This window comes from Sarcophilus harrisii, chromosome 4 (genome assembly GCF_902635505.1).
Source record: "Sarcophilus harrisii chromosome 4, mSarHar1.11, whole genome shotgun sequence".
Classification (NCBI taxonomy): domain Eukaryota; kingdom Metazoa; phylum Chordata; class Mammalia; order Dasyuromorphia; family Dasyuridae; genus Sarcophilus; species Sarcophilus harrisii.
The window spans coordinates 299,257,459-299,272,854 of NC_045429.1; the positions used below are offsets into that span (position 1 = coordinate 299,257,459).

The 15,396-nt window shown below is 36.4% G+C and overlaps 1 protein-coding gene across 6 annotated transcripts in view; it reads left to right on the top strand.

Moving 5' to 3' along the window:
• The window catches only part of GAS7 (growth arrest specific 7), a 254,090-nt gene extending 246,692 nt beyond the window's left edge, over positions 1-7,398 (top strand). For all 6 annotated transcript variants that reach the window (XM_031965541.1, XM_023495718.2, XM_031965542.1 and 3 more), the window contains one exon: positions 159-7,398. In XM_031965541.1, coding sequence (XP_031821401.1) covers positions 159-272 — 114 coding nt within the window. In that variant the 3' untranslated portion in view covers positions 273-7,398. The remainder of the gene's footprint in view (positions 1-158) is intronic.
• Positions 7,399-15,396: the final 7,998 nt, after the last annotated feature.

Sequence of the window (15,396 nt, forward strand, 5' to 3'; positions counted from 1 at the left end):
AGCTAATATGCACTAGCGCTAAGATTTGAACTCTGGTCTCCTAATTCCAGGTCTAGTGCTCTTTAAAAACTATACCAATCTCCCAATACAGAAGAGATATCTAGCATCTTCTCCTTATACATGACCCCTGATTGTTCTTTCCTCTTTGTCTTCTTCAGACAGTAGAACCTGTGGATCAACTCCTGAGGAAGGTGGATCCTGCTAAAGACAGGGAGCTGTGGGTAAAAGAACATAAAACCGGAGATATCCGACCTGTAGATATGGAAATCTAGACTGCTTGAGTCATTCCTCGAATGGGTTTATTGTTGGGATTTGGGGATCCTAACAATAGAAGGGTCCCTCTCTTTGGGGCCCATTGTCATGCTGGGAAGAATCTGTGCTGCCATCCTACCCACTGTCCTGTTTGGTGAGGTAGTTGGAGTGTCTCCATTCCCCACCCCACTCAGAAGACAGACTTATACACCCTTGTCTTTGTTACCATCATCACTAAAACCCCCAACTCCCCATTCCATGCCATTCTGAGAGACTTCACTTTCTGGAGTATGGTAGTACTCTGTTTATACTCATGTGACATACTTAAAGACCTAACTGTATAATATGCTTGTGATTTTTGAGGTGTCACCTCAAGGTGACAGGGCCTAAACCTCAGTAAACCCAAGGGCTCCCCCTCTATGGAGTTTAATGGCTAGGGGAGGCTATTAACTCCTTTTTCCAAAATGAACACTCAAATGTAGGTTGGGGTTCTGGGGAGATAGTCTCATAATTAGAACATCCCTTCTATGTCTATCCAAGTCCTTTATGATCTGTCTGGTTCTGGGAGTCTTCCCCATTGACATCTTCTGTAACATTACATCATAGAATTATCTCCTGAGGCCTAAGAAGGAATTATTACAAAAACAGACTCTGCCCTTCTTTAAAAACATACAGTGATAATGGTGGAACTACCTCATTAGGCAAACTAGCCCCCAATTTTGAGCGTTCAACTTTCCCTTCTCATTTGCCACAAATGTTTTCGTTTTTATTTTCTTTCTGCATGGACCATACTTCTCAATTCTTGGACCTATATCCTCATGCTGTACTGTTTTGGGAAATATCAAGTCAACAATCAAAGCCAGGGTTTCTTTTGTTTGTTTGTTTTTGTTTTTGAGTTGCAGATTGCCCAGTCTCACCATATGTATTGTGGAAGGCCTTAGTGTCTCATTCTGCTCATTTCAGTAGTTTGGGAGCAAAACTTAGGAGCAGGTTATGAATTACCTGCATCCTTCCTCCTCACTCCATCATTCATGTTTACTTTTCTCATCTAGTAACTGTCCTCTCTGTTTATATCATAGTGATTGAGTTTTTTGAGGCATGGATATTGATTTACGAAGTGATAGTATGATTCCTATATTTAAAAGCTCCTTCTCCTATTCAATCCTGTGCCATCTTACTAGGTACTAGTTGCAATTTTCCAATCCAGATCTTTGATAACAATATCCTTAGAAGTTTTCTGTCATTGTTTCTCACCTGTGGAATCTGCTCCAAACCCTATTGATTTCTTTAATAGAGGACATGGCTCTTGATTCTAACTCTGACTTTCCCCTTCTTTATGACTGCTTCTTCTCATCCCTTCCACATTAATTGGCACTATACAAAGATTGTTTTTTCCTCTTTTCAGCTGTTATTCATTTTTGACCTTCAGTTCGGTGAACTAGTTCCCAACAAAACCAAAACCAAATTGGTTGGTTGTTTGATTGGATTGTTTTTAATATTGCTTCCTTCAGGACTTTAAATACCTTCTCCCTCATTTTTATATTGCACATCTCTCCCACAGCAGCAGCCCTGAAAATTGGTCCATTAAAGCTTCTTTAAATCATGTGTGTGAGAGAGTGTGATAATCTAAGGGGGAGAGGAAGCACTCATTACATCTTAATGCTTAAATGTTGTATTTTATAGACTCTTTGACTTGTAAAAAACTTACTATCTATCCTTCTGTAGGACCAAAAAATCTAGAGCTTGAAAGAACCTCAGAAGATATCTAATCCAATACCATTATTTTACAAATAAAGAAATTGGGATTTTGGGAGATTGAGGTAGTTAAGTGCAAATTTTTCATTCTACAGTTATACTTCAGTTACTCTTCTCAGTTACATTAATAGGGATCAGACTTAGTGGTAAATCTGGGGCAATCTAAAAGTTATCTATATTTTTTCTCCCCTGCTGTGATTTTTAATTTGCATCTGTGTAAGTAGCTCATAAATGATATCTACCCACTCCAGACAAGGGCAGGAATGTAAGGTGGTGCTGGTTGTTTCTTTCAGACTGCCCATAGTATTTCACTAGTTGGGTCCTTCAAATTCTTCTGTATGGCTCACATGAACACAGAATATCTCACTCCTCCCACTGTTTCTTTTGGAAGATGGTTAAGCTACTAAACTAACAAGAAGGTGGTTACCTTTTTAAAATTCTGATTAAGATCCTAGACAGAAAGTCAATTTTTTCCAAAATTTTGGAAAGTCAATTTTGGAAAACGGGCAGTACGAACTGTCACTACAAAAAGGATGCAGAATGGGTGATTAGATTGAGGTTCCCCAGTGATATTTAATTATTAACCATATGATTGTAATTTCTTGTTTTTTTTTCTTTTACAAAATAAGATGTGGGTAGACTGAGGGAGTAGGGTTGAAGGGGACTGAATGGATGAAGAATCACCTTTGGCGCTATAAATATATGTTTACATATAATTTCAAGTGCTAAACAAAGGTTAGGCAGTAGTAATATATTATTACTACAGTTATTCCAGGGAGTTTTGGCTTCCCTCATTTTAGCCTTTAGGGGACCTAAATTCTTTCTCTCGGTGTGAGATCAGTATACCTTTTCATCCTTCCTACTTTCTACTGGCAAGATACTGACTGGTCATTTGTGTTATCATGACAAAGTAGTGTCCTGCTTCCTAAAAAAGTCACAAGAACTTGTGATATTAGAATAATGTGGGTTCAGATATTTGCAATTAAGCTCAATAATTCTTCTGCATAATAGTAATAGTAATAGTAATAATAATGGCTGTTCTGAGTAATAGAACAGCCATTCCCAAAAAATTACAGCTTCATTTACCCTACCTCCAATTCATCATTGAAGTTTTAATGTCTACTCCAAAAGCTGTGAATTACCATCACAGAAGCATGTCTTCACTCAGGGTGGGCAGAGTAGATTTCTTGGAAGTAGAGATCTTGTTTAACTGCTGAAAAAAATTTTTTTATTTGATTGAGTTACAGCTTGACTGGCATGAATGAGTTGCTATCCATACCATTGGTGACACTGCCTATCAAAGTAATATTGAAATTTTTGAAGCTGAGTAAGTAGAAGAAATTTAAGTTATTAAAACCAGATGAAAGTGCTTGAGTGTTCAGGAACATGAATAACATAAACTCCATCAGAGGGCAGCTCATGAATTCTTGCTTACTAAATAAGGCAAGTATTTATTGAGTACTGTTATGTATCCAAATCTTTCTTCAGATTGTAAAAAACAATATTCCAAAAGCTTCTGTATGGAATATGCTGAACATTGATATAGTTCATGGTTTTGTTTTTAAATAATCCTCCAAAAAAGCCACTGGCATTCAACATGAATTGTCCTGTTGCCATGACAACCCTCCACTTGCTTTTTTTCCCTTTAGAAGCAAACTAGCCCTCCATCCATCAATGATAAAAACTATGCCTTATAATTTTCTTTGCTCAATTACTGATAATTAGGATTTCAGCATCCCCAATATAAATTGATAATATAATTAGCTAGATTGGGGTAGGGAGAGAAAAGTGAAGGCAAAACTTTATTAATTGACTGACTAATGCTTTATCCTTTTAATTTTATCTATTGGGCCCTTGTCTCAGATAGTTACTTATTTGTTAGGGCTACATGAACAATTACTAAATTCAAGAATTATTTTGTTCACATTTATATTTTGAAAACTAATTGCTTTTTTAAATGAAGATCAAATGAAAAAAATCAAGCAAGTGAAAGTATTGGCTGAGCCTGAGTTCATTGGAACTTAGAAGTCCAAACTGTGAAATTCAAATATTTGCATTTTCTCCTGGCCTCTGAGCCTTAATAAATGGACTTTTATTTCTAACAAGTGGGTAGCCCTCACTTTAATAATATAAATAGGACATTAGTTTAATTAATTTGCACATTAAAGTTCTTTAAGAACTATATTATGTCAACTTGCTATATCATCATTTCCCATCCTCCTGCCTTCAGGAAGGAAAAAGCCCTACCTAATTCTTTAAAGAGATGATTTGCATTGGAAATTGGCTTCGGGTCCTCTGTATTCAGCTCATTTTCACAGATATTTCTAGCCTATCCATTCTGATTGTAAATATACTTCCTCTTCAAATTCAGTGGTGCCCATGAGCTACATTTTATTTTTGGACTTCCAAATTCAGATATGGGAGAAATATCTCTTTTTTGAGTTCATGTAGTGAGTAATTGCTGCCAAATATCTATTGGCAAAATGTAGAAATAGTGGAAGTGAAAACCTAAGTTTTATTACTATGCTTGACCATAGGTTCAGGTCTCACAGAAAACATGAACAGTCATAAAGATTCTGACAAAGCTTCTTATAGAGTTGGCAAAAGTATATCAGAGTAACAGAGAAATAACAATCTTCTTAGGTCATAAAAGTTAAAGAAAAGACAAATCCATAAACCCATAATTCTTTTAATGTCATAAAAATTGAAGACTAAAGTAGAATCACAATCTCATACATGCCCATAAGAAACAAGCTTCATCAAACAATAGATAAATCAGGTTACAGAATAAACTACATTTAGAGGATTCACAAGTAGGCTAACTGAAAAAGTAGAGAATTTATAAATCACCAAAGAGTAAGGAACAGTTGCACTTCTGCCTCTGAATTCTTATTTAAGAAATGCTAAGGGTCAGGTGAGGTTAATATTAGGATAGATTTCTATTTAGTTAACCAAAATTTGCAGGAAGAATGGCCTTGAGTCCCAAATAATAAAAAGGGAATAAAAAATTCCTCTGACATTGGTTTACCCAAAACCAGTTTTTTTTTCATGTGTTTCACAGTATTATATATCTTTCTATTGACACCATAATGCCTAGCCAGTTGGGTCTTTATGTTCCTATTATATAATTATTACTGAAGGACATTTAGCGAACACCAAAAGATAGCATGGCTAGTAGGAAAAGCACTGGACTAAAATCAGAAGATCTGAGTTCCAGTCCAATCATTTCTTTGAAAAAACTGACTAAGTTATTCATCTCTGTGAGTCCTAGTGTCCTCAGAGTTTAACCTAACCAGACTATCTCTTTATTGAATCATTTCTAGTTTTGTGAAAGTACTTTACTCATAGCCAAACTATATCTGGGATATTTCACCCTATCTTTGACTTGACAAAGTCTTCACAAAGTTTCTGGCTAACTCTTAGGAAAGAAAACCCATTCATCTTTGAAATTTGAAAAGTTCAGAAATAATAGTCTTCTTAGGATTTGAACTGAGGCAGAATAATGAACCCATAGGGCTATCAGAATAGACTCATCCCATGGCCCTAGCCTCGGTTTTTTACCATCTGTGTCTCCTATATACATTCTGTGGCATGGCAGGAAAAATTTTGGCCTCCAGACTTAAATCTCCAAAAAAATAGAGAAACCTAGGCACCTCACAACCATTTTTACTGTCACTCACCACTACACCTATAATTCTTGTAGAAAATTCTCTATGCTTCAAGATTTCTCAGCAACCATCCTTGTCTGTATCTTACTCAAAATAATGGACATAACCCCTTCTTTCCAAATAATGTTATACTTTCAGACCTTAATGAAAAGTGACCTCTGGGACAAAACCCTGAAATATCTCCAAAGGACATTTGATATATTCAGAATCAGGGAGAACAGAGCACAGGGTAAGGGAGTCAGGTGAGTTCCAAGTTAGAAATTTAGGACCTTTTCTACAAGGTCTATCTTAATTTTTGCCAGTTTCAGGACATCCTCCCTCTATCTAGTATATATAGTGTGAACCATCTCATTCAAATCACAGCATATGAATATAAGAGCAAATAATTCAGATAATGGAATCAAAGCTCTCTTATTAAGGATTTTGGACTTGGAACAGTCTATCTTTTCTGGAGCTTCTGTAGGGAGCTATTTCTTGAGGGTTGGTCATGATAGACTATTATCTCCTTCTTGCTTAGTTGTCATGTAATAAAAAGAGTTAAGTTGTTCCTTGAACACTTTCAGTTCAAGGGATCCTTCTTATTACCAAGATTGTGAAATGAGGAATTCAGAGATATATGCTTCTAAATTGGTTGATGATTGAGGAGTGAGATGCCTAAGTATGCCTTGGTGGAAGGTGGCCTACCTGGGGATCTGGGGATCTTGGGTTATGATCCATCTCTGCTGATAATTTGCTATTTTATCTTGGAGCAAGTAATTTCACCGATGCCGGCACACTGGAACATTTGAAGAGATGGGCCCTTGTCTGGAAGTCTTGCATCCTTTCATAATTTAATTTTGTTTTACAATACATACCATCCCAATATCTAGTATCCACTGATGCCAAGAATCCTTCATCTAATGCTAGTGGTTTTGTCTGGAAAATAAGTTCAGATTGGAAGGTCTCTGGGGTTTTCCTTAGAACTTTATGTAGTCCTCTTTCCCTTCAATTCATCACTACCACCATCACTCCCAGTCTTTGAGATCCTGAGAGGAAATTTAGCTGCAGACATTGGTGGGGGGGGCAAAGAATTGAAATAGGGGAAGAAAAGTCAGTAAACTGAGCATTTATAGCTGTTGGCAGGAGGCAATTTCCCCAGAGTGCAACTCTTTCCCTTTTTCCCAAATGATTCTATACCTTTCTCCCCCTCAAGATTAATGATGGTTGGGAAGGTAGTCATTCTGGAGACATCAACATATTGCCTTCCAATATCAAAATGGAATTTTTTAACAAAACAAACTTGCTTGTTTGGTCCGTTTTCTGTAACTTTTGCTAAATACTTTATATGTTTTTAAAGTTAAAAAGCTGTGTCTCCTGCCAATATTACTCATTCTGGTATGAATGTGTTTACTTCACATTCTATATCTTTCCATCCTCTTTGGCTTCATAGATTGGTAAATATAATTGATGTAATATAATTTATAAGTAACACTGTTGAAATTCTGATCTCTTTGGAACCTGTAACCTGTTTTTACTTTCCATATTGGCATTAATGTGTATTAAGGCTGAAGAATTAAATGTTTAAAGGGTTTTGATTCTGAATTTGTTATATATAATTGTTCTGTATTATTATAAAGCATTTTCATGAACTTAAACTCTATTTCTTTATATTTTTCTGCAAGTTGATGTATACACTTCAGATGCTTAGTCATTTCATGTAAAATAAACTGTACAGAGACACATATTCCATTTGTGGAGTTGTTCTTTCTAGAGCCCTTTCTTTCTCCTGTTTCCCCAACTTGGTAGTCATTTTGCCTCCCTCACATCTCAATGACAGATCTGAAAGGCAGCCCAACTTACTGCCTAGTTCCACCAATACAAGAGATCATCCAATCCTATGGTCTCCTTCCCTTCCATATGACCTTCATTCCTCTCTCATCTCCCATGTGGGTCACTCTTTTCTCCCTTCCTTAACTCTCCTTTAAATATCCTGGCTAATGTATCTTCTATCCTGCTCTTGTTCTTATTTCTTCGATTCATTCATTTTATTATGTACCTACTATGTGCAAAGTAGGCAATGTGATGCAATGAATAGGAGCAGATATTAGGGTCAAGAAGTCTTAGATTCAAAACCTGCCACCACACAAATTACTGGCCCTGGGCAAGTGGCTTACCACCTCAGCACCTCTAGGCAATTTGCTAAGCTTCTGAATTTCAGAACAGTTGCATGCCTTCATTGGTAGAGGGAGTTCTTCATGTCTCTTAATATCACTGAAACTACAGGCCCAGTTTTTAAAAATACAGTAATAATGTGTAAGGGACTCTGTCAGACAGAGACTCTTCCAGAGAGCTTTTCTGTCAGTCTCCAGATTTTTCATGTCCTTTACTTTATTAATTGGTTCCTTTCCTTGTAAGTAGTGAGGGAAAGTCAACCATGCCCTATGTAAGAGAGGGAGGTTCAGCCATGCTATATCTCCTGATCTATATGCAGTCCTAGGTAGAAAGGGAAAAAGAAAGAGTATATCTGACTAATAATCAGGGCTGGAGGTAAATGTGGGCTGTAGCTAAACCACACTCGGGAGATTTGGATTTTTAACCACAAAGAGGCCAGAAGAAAGAGAATCAAGTAGTTATTTCCTGGGCAGAGAAATCTCAGAAGTTGAAATAATCTTTGGGGTTTTGAAGAGAGTTTATGGCCTAAACACAGACTTAACAAGCACATTTATAATACATCATTTTCAACAACTTGTTTGCCTAAGGAATGTAAACTTTTCCTTGGACAGAAGATGTTTATGCAGGTTTTCAAATAAACTTCTAGGTCATGACTCCCAGCAGCATCAACACAGCTGTCTGTCTGTACATGTATTCCTAGTACAACTCAGTTCCCTCTGAGCATATATCAATCACAGCAGATTAGGGCCCAACAAATTCTGACTGGGCTATATTATGAGAGATTTCAACCTTAACTCTGGTTCTTTGCTTCCTTCCTGGGGTAAGCTGAAAGATCGAGTAGTTGCTCACTCTCCTTTCCAAACCCTCTATATCTTTCCTTCTGCTTCAACTTTGACGTTGGTTTCTTCTTCCTATGTTTTGACTTCATTCTTCATTCTAAACTTTAGCCCAGAATTCTTTTTTTTAATTATAATTTAAAAAATTATAAATTCAAAATGAATTCATTCAATTTTCAACATCCACCTTGCAAAAGCTTGTGTTCCAAGTTTTTCTCCCTCCGTTCCCCTCACTCCCCACTCCCCTAGACAGCAAGTAATCCAATATCGTTAAACATGTGCAGTTCTTCTAAACATATTTCCACATTTATCATGCTGCACAAGAAAAATCAGATCAAAAAAGAAAAAAATGAGAAAAAAAGCAAGCAAAGAACAACAAAGGTGAAAATACTAGTTTGTGATTCACATTTAGTGCCCATAGTCCTCTCACTGGATGCAGATGGCTCTCTCCATCACAAGTCTATTGGAATTGGGCTGAATCACTTCATTGTTGAAAAAGAACTAAGTGTAGCAGAGTTGATCATCACATAATCTTCTTGTTGCTGTATACAAGTTTTTTTGTTGTGCTCATTTCACTTAGCATCATTTCATATAAGTCTGTCCAGGCCTTTCTGAAATTATCCTGCTGATCATCTGTTATAGAACAATAATATTCAAATACATTCATTCATATACCATAGCTTATTCAGCTATTCTCCAACTGATGGACATGCATTCAGTTTCCACTTTCTAGCCACAACAAAAAGGGCTGCCACAAACATTTTTACACATATAGGTCCTTTTCCCTTTTTTATGATCTCTTTGGAATACAGACCTAATAGAGATACTGCTAGATCAAAGGGTATGCACTGTTTGGTAGCCCTTCATCTTAGCCCAGAATTTTTTTTTTTTTGTAGCTTTTTATTTACAAGTTATATGCATGGGTAATTTTACAGCATTAACAATTGCCAAACCTTTTGTTCCAATTTTTCCCCTCCTTCTCCCCTATCTTGTCCCCCCGATGGCAGGTTGACCAATACATGTTAAGTATGTTAAAGCATATATGTCCTAACAGTTATTTTGCTGTACAAAAAGAATCTGAGTTTGAAATAGTGTACTATTAACCTGTGAAGGAAATCAAAAATGCAGGTGGACAAAAACAGAGGGATTGGGAATTCTATGTAATGGTTCATAGTCATCTCCCAGAGTTCTTTCACTGGGTGTAGCTGGTTCAGTTCATTACTGCTCTATTGGAACTGATTTGGTTCATCTCATTACTGAAGATGGCCACATCCATCAGAATTGATCATCATAAAGTACTGTTGTTGAAGTATATAATGATCTTCTGGTCCTGCTCATTTCACTCAGCATCAGTTCGTGTAAGTCTCTCCAGGCCTTTCTGAAATCATCCTGTTGGTCATTTCTTACAGAACAATAATATTCCATAACATTCATATACCACAATTTATTCAGCCATTCTCCAACTGATGGGCATCCATTCAGTTTCCAGTTTCTAGCCACTACAAAAAGGGCTGCCACAAACATTCATGCACGTACAGGTCCCTTTTCCTTCTTTAAGATTTCTTTGGGATATAAGCCCAGTAGTAACACTGCTGGATCAAAGGGTATGCACAGTTTGATAACTTTTTGGGCATAGTTCCAAATTGTTCTCCAGAATGGTTGGATGTATTCACAATTCCACCAACAGTTTATTAGTGTCCCTGTTTTCCCATATCCCCTCCCACATTCTGCATTATCTTTCCCTGTCATTCTAGCCAATCTGACAGTTGTGTAGTAGTATCTCAAAGTTGTCTTAATTTGCATTTCTCTGATTAATAATGACTTGGAGCATCTTTTCCTATGGCTAGAAATAGTTTCAATTTCTTCATCTGAGAATTGTCTGTTCATATCCTTTGACCATTTATCAATTGGAGAATGGCTTGATTTCTTACAAATTAGAGTCAATTCTCTATATATTTTGGAAATGAGGCCTTTATCAGAACCTTTGACTGTAAAAATGTTTTACCAGTTTATTGTTTCCCTTTTTGTCTGCATTAGTTTTGTTTGTACAAAAACTTTTCAATTTGATGTAATCAAAATTTTCTATTTTGCGATCAATAATGATCTCTAGATCTTCTTTGGTCATAAGTTCCTTCCTTTTCCATAGGTCTGAGAGGTAAACTATCCTATGTTCTTCCAATTTATTTATAATCTCATTCTTTATGCCTAGGTCATGAACCCATTTTGACCTCATTGTGGTGTACAGTGTTAAGTGTGGGTCAATGCCTAGTTTCTACCATACTAATTTCCACTTTTCCTGGCAATTTTTGTCAAATAGTGAGTTCTTATCCCAAAAACTGGGATCTTTGGGTTTGTCAAAGACTAGATTATTAAAGTTATTGGCTGTTTTGTCCTTTGAACCTAACCTATTCCATTGATCAACTAGTCTATTTCTTAGCCAATACCAAATGGTTTTGGTAACCACTGCTTTATAATATAATTTTAGATCTGGTACAGCTAGGCCACCTTCATTTGATTTTTTTTCATTAATTCCCTTGAAATTCTTGACTTTTTGTTTTTCCATATGAACTTTGTTGTTATTTTTTCTAGGTCATTAAAATAGTTTTTGAGGAGTCTGATTGGTATAGCTTAGCCCAGAATTCTTTACCAATCTTTTACTGAATTGATATAGATCTTCTGATTTGCTGCCACCAGTTGGAGAAGAAAAGTGCTGGGATGAGCATGGAAGTGACAAAATCTAGAAATTAATGTACTCCCAACAGAAAAGAAGAGCTGGTCACCTAGACCTTCACCACAACCTCCTTTAATCTTTTTGGGATGATAGTTTCAAGATTGGAGAAAAACACAAGTTATTAGACCTATCCTGGGGCTAATGGATAAAAAAAGCAAATTTCAAAAAAGTTAGAGAACTCTCACAGTCTGAGATAGAATACAAGAATTACAAGGAACCTTAGAAATTACCTAATTCAATCTCCTTATTTTGAGGAAGAAACTGAGGCCCAGAGAGTTTTAAATAACATGCTCAAGGTCATGAAGGTAAGTAACTCATATGTTTTAGAGTGGGTGGGTACTGAGAACCCTTCTAACTCTAAAATTGGACAATTCTGTAAATGGCAGAGCCAGAATTTGAACCGACATTCTCTGACTGCAAATGCATTCTTCTTTCCACTACACCATACATGCTTTCTCCATTTGTTCAAGATCATAAACATAAACCAATAAAAAGCAGAATAAAGTTTTAAATGGAGATCTTCCAACTATGCCATGGGAGTTTTCTATCTTTCCAGTCACTTCCTCTCTGAAATTCTGATCAGAACAAAGGCAAAGTAGTTGAGTGTTTCAGGAGAACCATGCTGAAAAGAACACTCATTGAAATGCCACTTTGAGTTGGCTTTGCTACTTTTGCATCTGTGGCATCCTGAAGTTCTTAAAATGAGGTGGTTGAGCCAAGTATTGCTTTAAATCCTATTATCCTATTTTAAAAAATTTATTCACTTCTTCTCTTGGGAAGACCTGTGACCTTGTGACAACTAGAAATTTTCAAGTAGAGGTAGAATTGTTATTTAGTTAAGGGTTAGACTGGATGATCTCTGAAGTCTCATCAGTCCATTTCTGTGACCATATTTGTCACCAGAAGGAGTTTTATTCCAATAGGAAAATTAAAAACAAAAATCATTGAATGGCTAGGGCAAGGATCTGTGAAAATAAGGGGACACAACATATAAGAAGGTTCAAATTCAAGACAGGTAAAAAGGTCAAGTAGTCCTCAGGATACAGTCACAAAGCAAGTAGCAATGTGATTTCTTTAGCATCATCACCTTTGATGAAACCATATTTATTTGGTTTATTTGTGTTATTTATATTTATTTGACTTTTAGAGTTAAAAAAAAATTCATTTTTGGCTCTTCAGTAACTGACTGCTGAAAAGGTGATACAGCTCCTATAGAAGCAGATGTCTGCTAGAATTTCTACAAGCTGGATGATGCCTGCAAAGGTCAGACTGGATGAAGAGCCAGTGGTTTTAGGGTCTTTACTATCCCTAAACAGTTAGCTACAAGGTAATTGGTTGTCTCTATTGGGGTCTAAATGAATATAGATGTAAAGGTGATAGCCATGAATTAGCCTGCCTCGCATTCTCCATTTCGGTGACTTACAGAATCACAAAATATGGGCCCTAATTGTTGTCACAATTTCTAATTGTCACATACAAAGTCATGTGGTCCCTGTAAAGTTACTAGCTGAAGCCTTGGAACCACCTATCCTGTCTCTCTGTACAGCACTCCCCACCCAGCACAGTGAATCAACTTCTGACAGTGCTGCTGAGGGGCTGAGCCTTTAATGGAATTATAAACAAATAGTGGCTTTAGGCTGTGGTTACAGAAACCTGGGGACAATTAGCTATTGGACTGAGGTCCACAGGACTTTGGTAAGATAATGATTAAGGTTACAAGTCCCATGGAAAATAATTTCCCTCATTTTAGCACATAGGCAAAATTCCAAATAGCCCATTATCTCTGTGAGTCACATGTGCTCACCAAAAGGAAGAAGCCATCTATCTCCTTGCCCCTTCAGTTCCTGATGTGTAGATATTACATTATTACAGAAGTTCTATGCTTGTTCAGTTTTATCCTTAGCAGAAAATGGAAGCAATGTTACACTTTGTGCTCCCTATTTTTACAAAATTAAAATGTTTCAAGTCTCCTCTACAGTCTATTCTCTACATATCTGCCAAAATGATTTTCTAAAGCAGAATTCCAACCCTCTATATCATTCCCCTGCTTGATACTCTCCTGGTTCCCTATTATTCCTAGGTTTTAATTCAAATTTCTCTGTTTGGCATTTAAAGACTTTCACAATTAACACATTAATTACACATTAATCTACATAATTATACATTAATCTATTAATCCTTACACATTAGTCTACCTCACACACTCCTGGATTCAGCCTAACTGACCTCATTGCTGTTCCTCACAGAGAACTCAGTCTCTCCAGTCTCTGCCTTTGTCCAAGCTGTCTCCCCTACCTTTAATGGACTCCCTCCAGAATTCCTGGTTTCCTTCAAAGTTTAACTCAAACTCTACTTACTGCATGAGGCTTTTCCTCTTATCTCCAGATACTAGTGCTCTCACCACCCACAAAAAAAATCTCATATTGTGTGTTTGTGTGTTTTTATTATATAACTATGTTTGTGTATATATATGTTTTGTTTTTTTTATACAGCCCTCTTTTCCTTTAGAAAGTTAATTAGCTATTAAAAACCACTTACTAGGGAAAAATCTTTTAAGAAAAAGTAATTACCATTCATTTCAATGTTACAACTTTTCCTTAATCCCGAAATTCAATACCCTCTGATAATCAATGTCTATTAATTAACCCTCTAATATAAAAAGTCTTAGAGCAGTGAAAGAACACTTCCCTCATCCCTCACCTCTTGCCCCCACATTTCCTACCCCCATATCACACACACACACACACACACACACACTTACCAAATAAACAGTGCAAATGATATTACCAAGAAAGGTAGTTTTATACAATCTATAGAAAGACAAGAAAAAAGATAACACTTAGGGGAGAGTTACTTTAACACTTTCTTTCATTTTAGGGGGCCTGAGACATGAAATAACTTGTACTATAAAATATTAAGTCATCATTACTCTGACAGAACTTGACACAAATAGGCACTAGCTCTGCAGCCTCAAAAGTGACTTCACAGTGGCTCTTAGTTTATGAGGTTAAACTCTTCCTGCAATCAAAAAAGAAATCAGTCCTCAAAAAGGCCAAGAAAGCCTGGTCGTTTGAAATAGGAATATTAAATTTTAAATGAAAATTAAATGAAATTATTCTACATAAAGTCAGATTTTCACATCCCCACTGGGTAAATCTACATGCACATATTGCACATATTGTCTCTTTTCATAGAATCTTCCATAAGTAGCTGCTGTTTAATTTTTTTTTTTTGTCTTTGTAACTTTAGCACATAAAACAATTTCTGGCACATAATAGATGTTTGATAAATGCTTTGTTGATTGATTTATTGACTGATAAGATTGATCAATAAGACTGTTATTGGGCATAGTAGTACATACCAGAAATAAATACCTTCAACTAAGAGGTTAAAACTGATAGGTCATTTAATCTTAGGAGCTCTGAACTGGAACATGGCTCAAGCCAGTTGATAGAGTCTCATCACTAAGGCTGATTACAATATGGTGAGCCCCTACAAGTGGAAGTAACCATCACATTGCCTGTAAGAAAATGGAAGAACTGGCCCAGGTGAGGAATGGAGCTTTGGAAGGGATCAGCAGTGGAGTCAGCCATAAGTAATCACTTTACTTCTACCCTGAACAACACATTATCAAAAAAAGGTCTAGACAAAATTGTTTGCTCAATTTTATTCTCTTCTAACATCAAAGATACTTCTCATAGCAGAATTCTCGTGCTATATCCTTTCTTGCCTCATCTATGACCTTATCCCTTTGCTGGCTAAAAAGTGACTAATATAAGCCATTTACAATTCATTGTGAAACCTCTTCTGAAGCATTACATATTTCATCAAAGATGAAAAACTTTTTAAATAGAATTTTGGGCAGCAGTCAGCAAGGATGTACATGTGGAGGATACTGCCTAAAGGCTCATTCTAGCATCCTGAATTAATTATCTTTGCCCATTCTAGAGCAGGAGAATCCATATCCTGATTCTGACTTTGCCTCTCTAAGTGTAATGTTGGT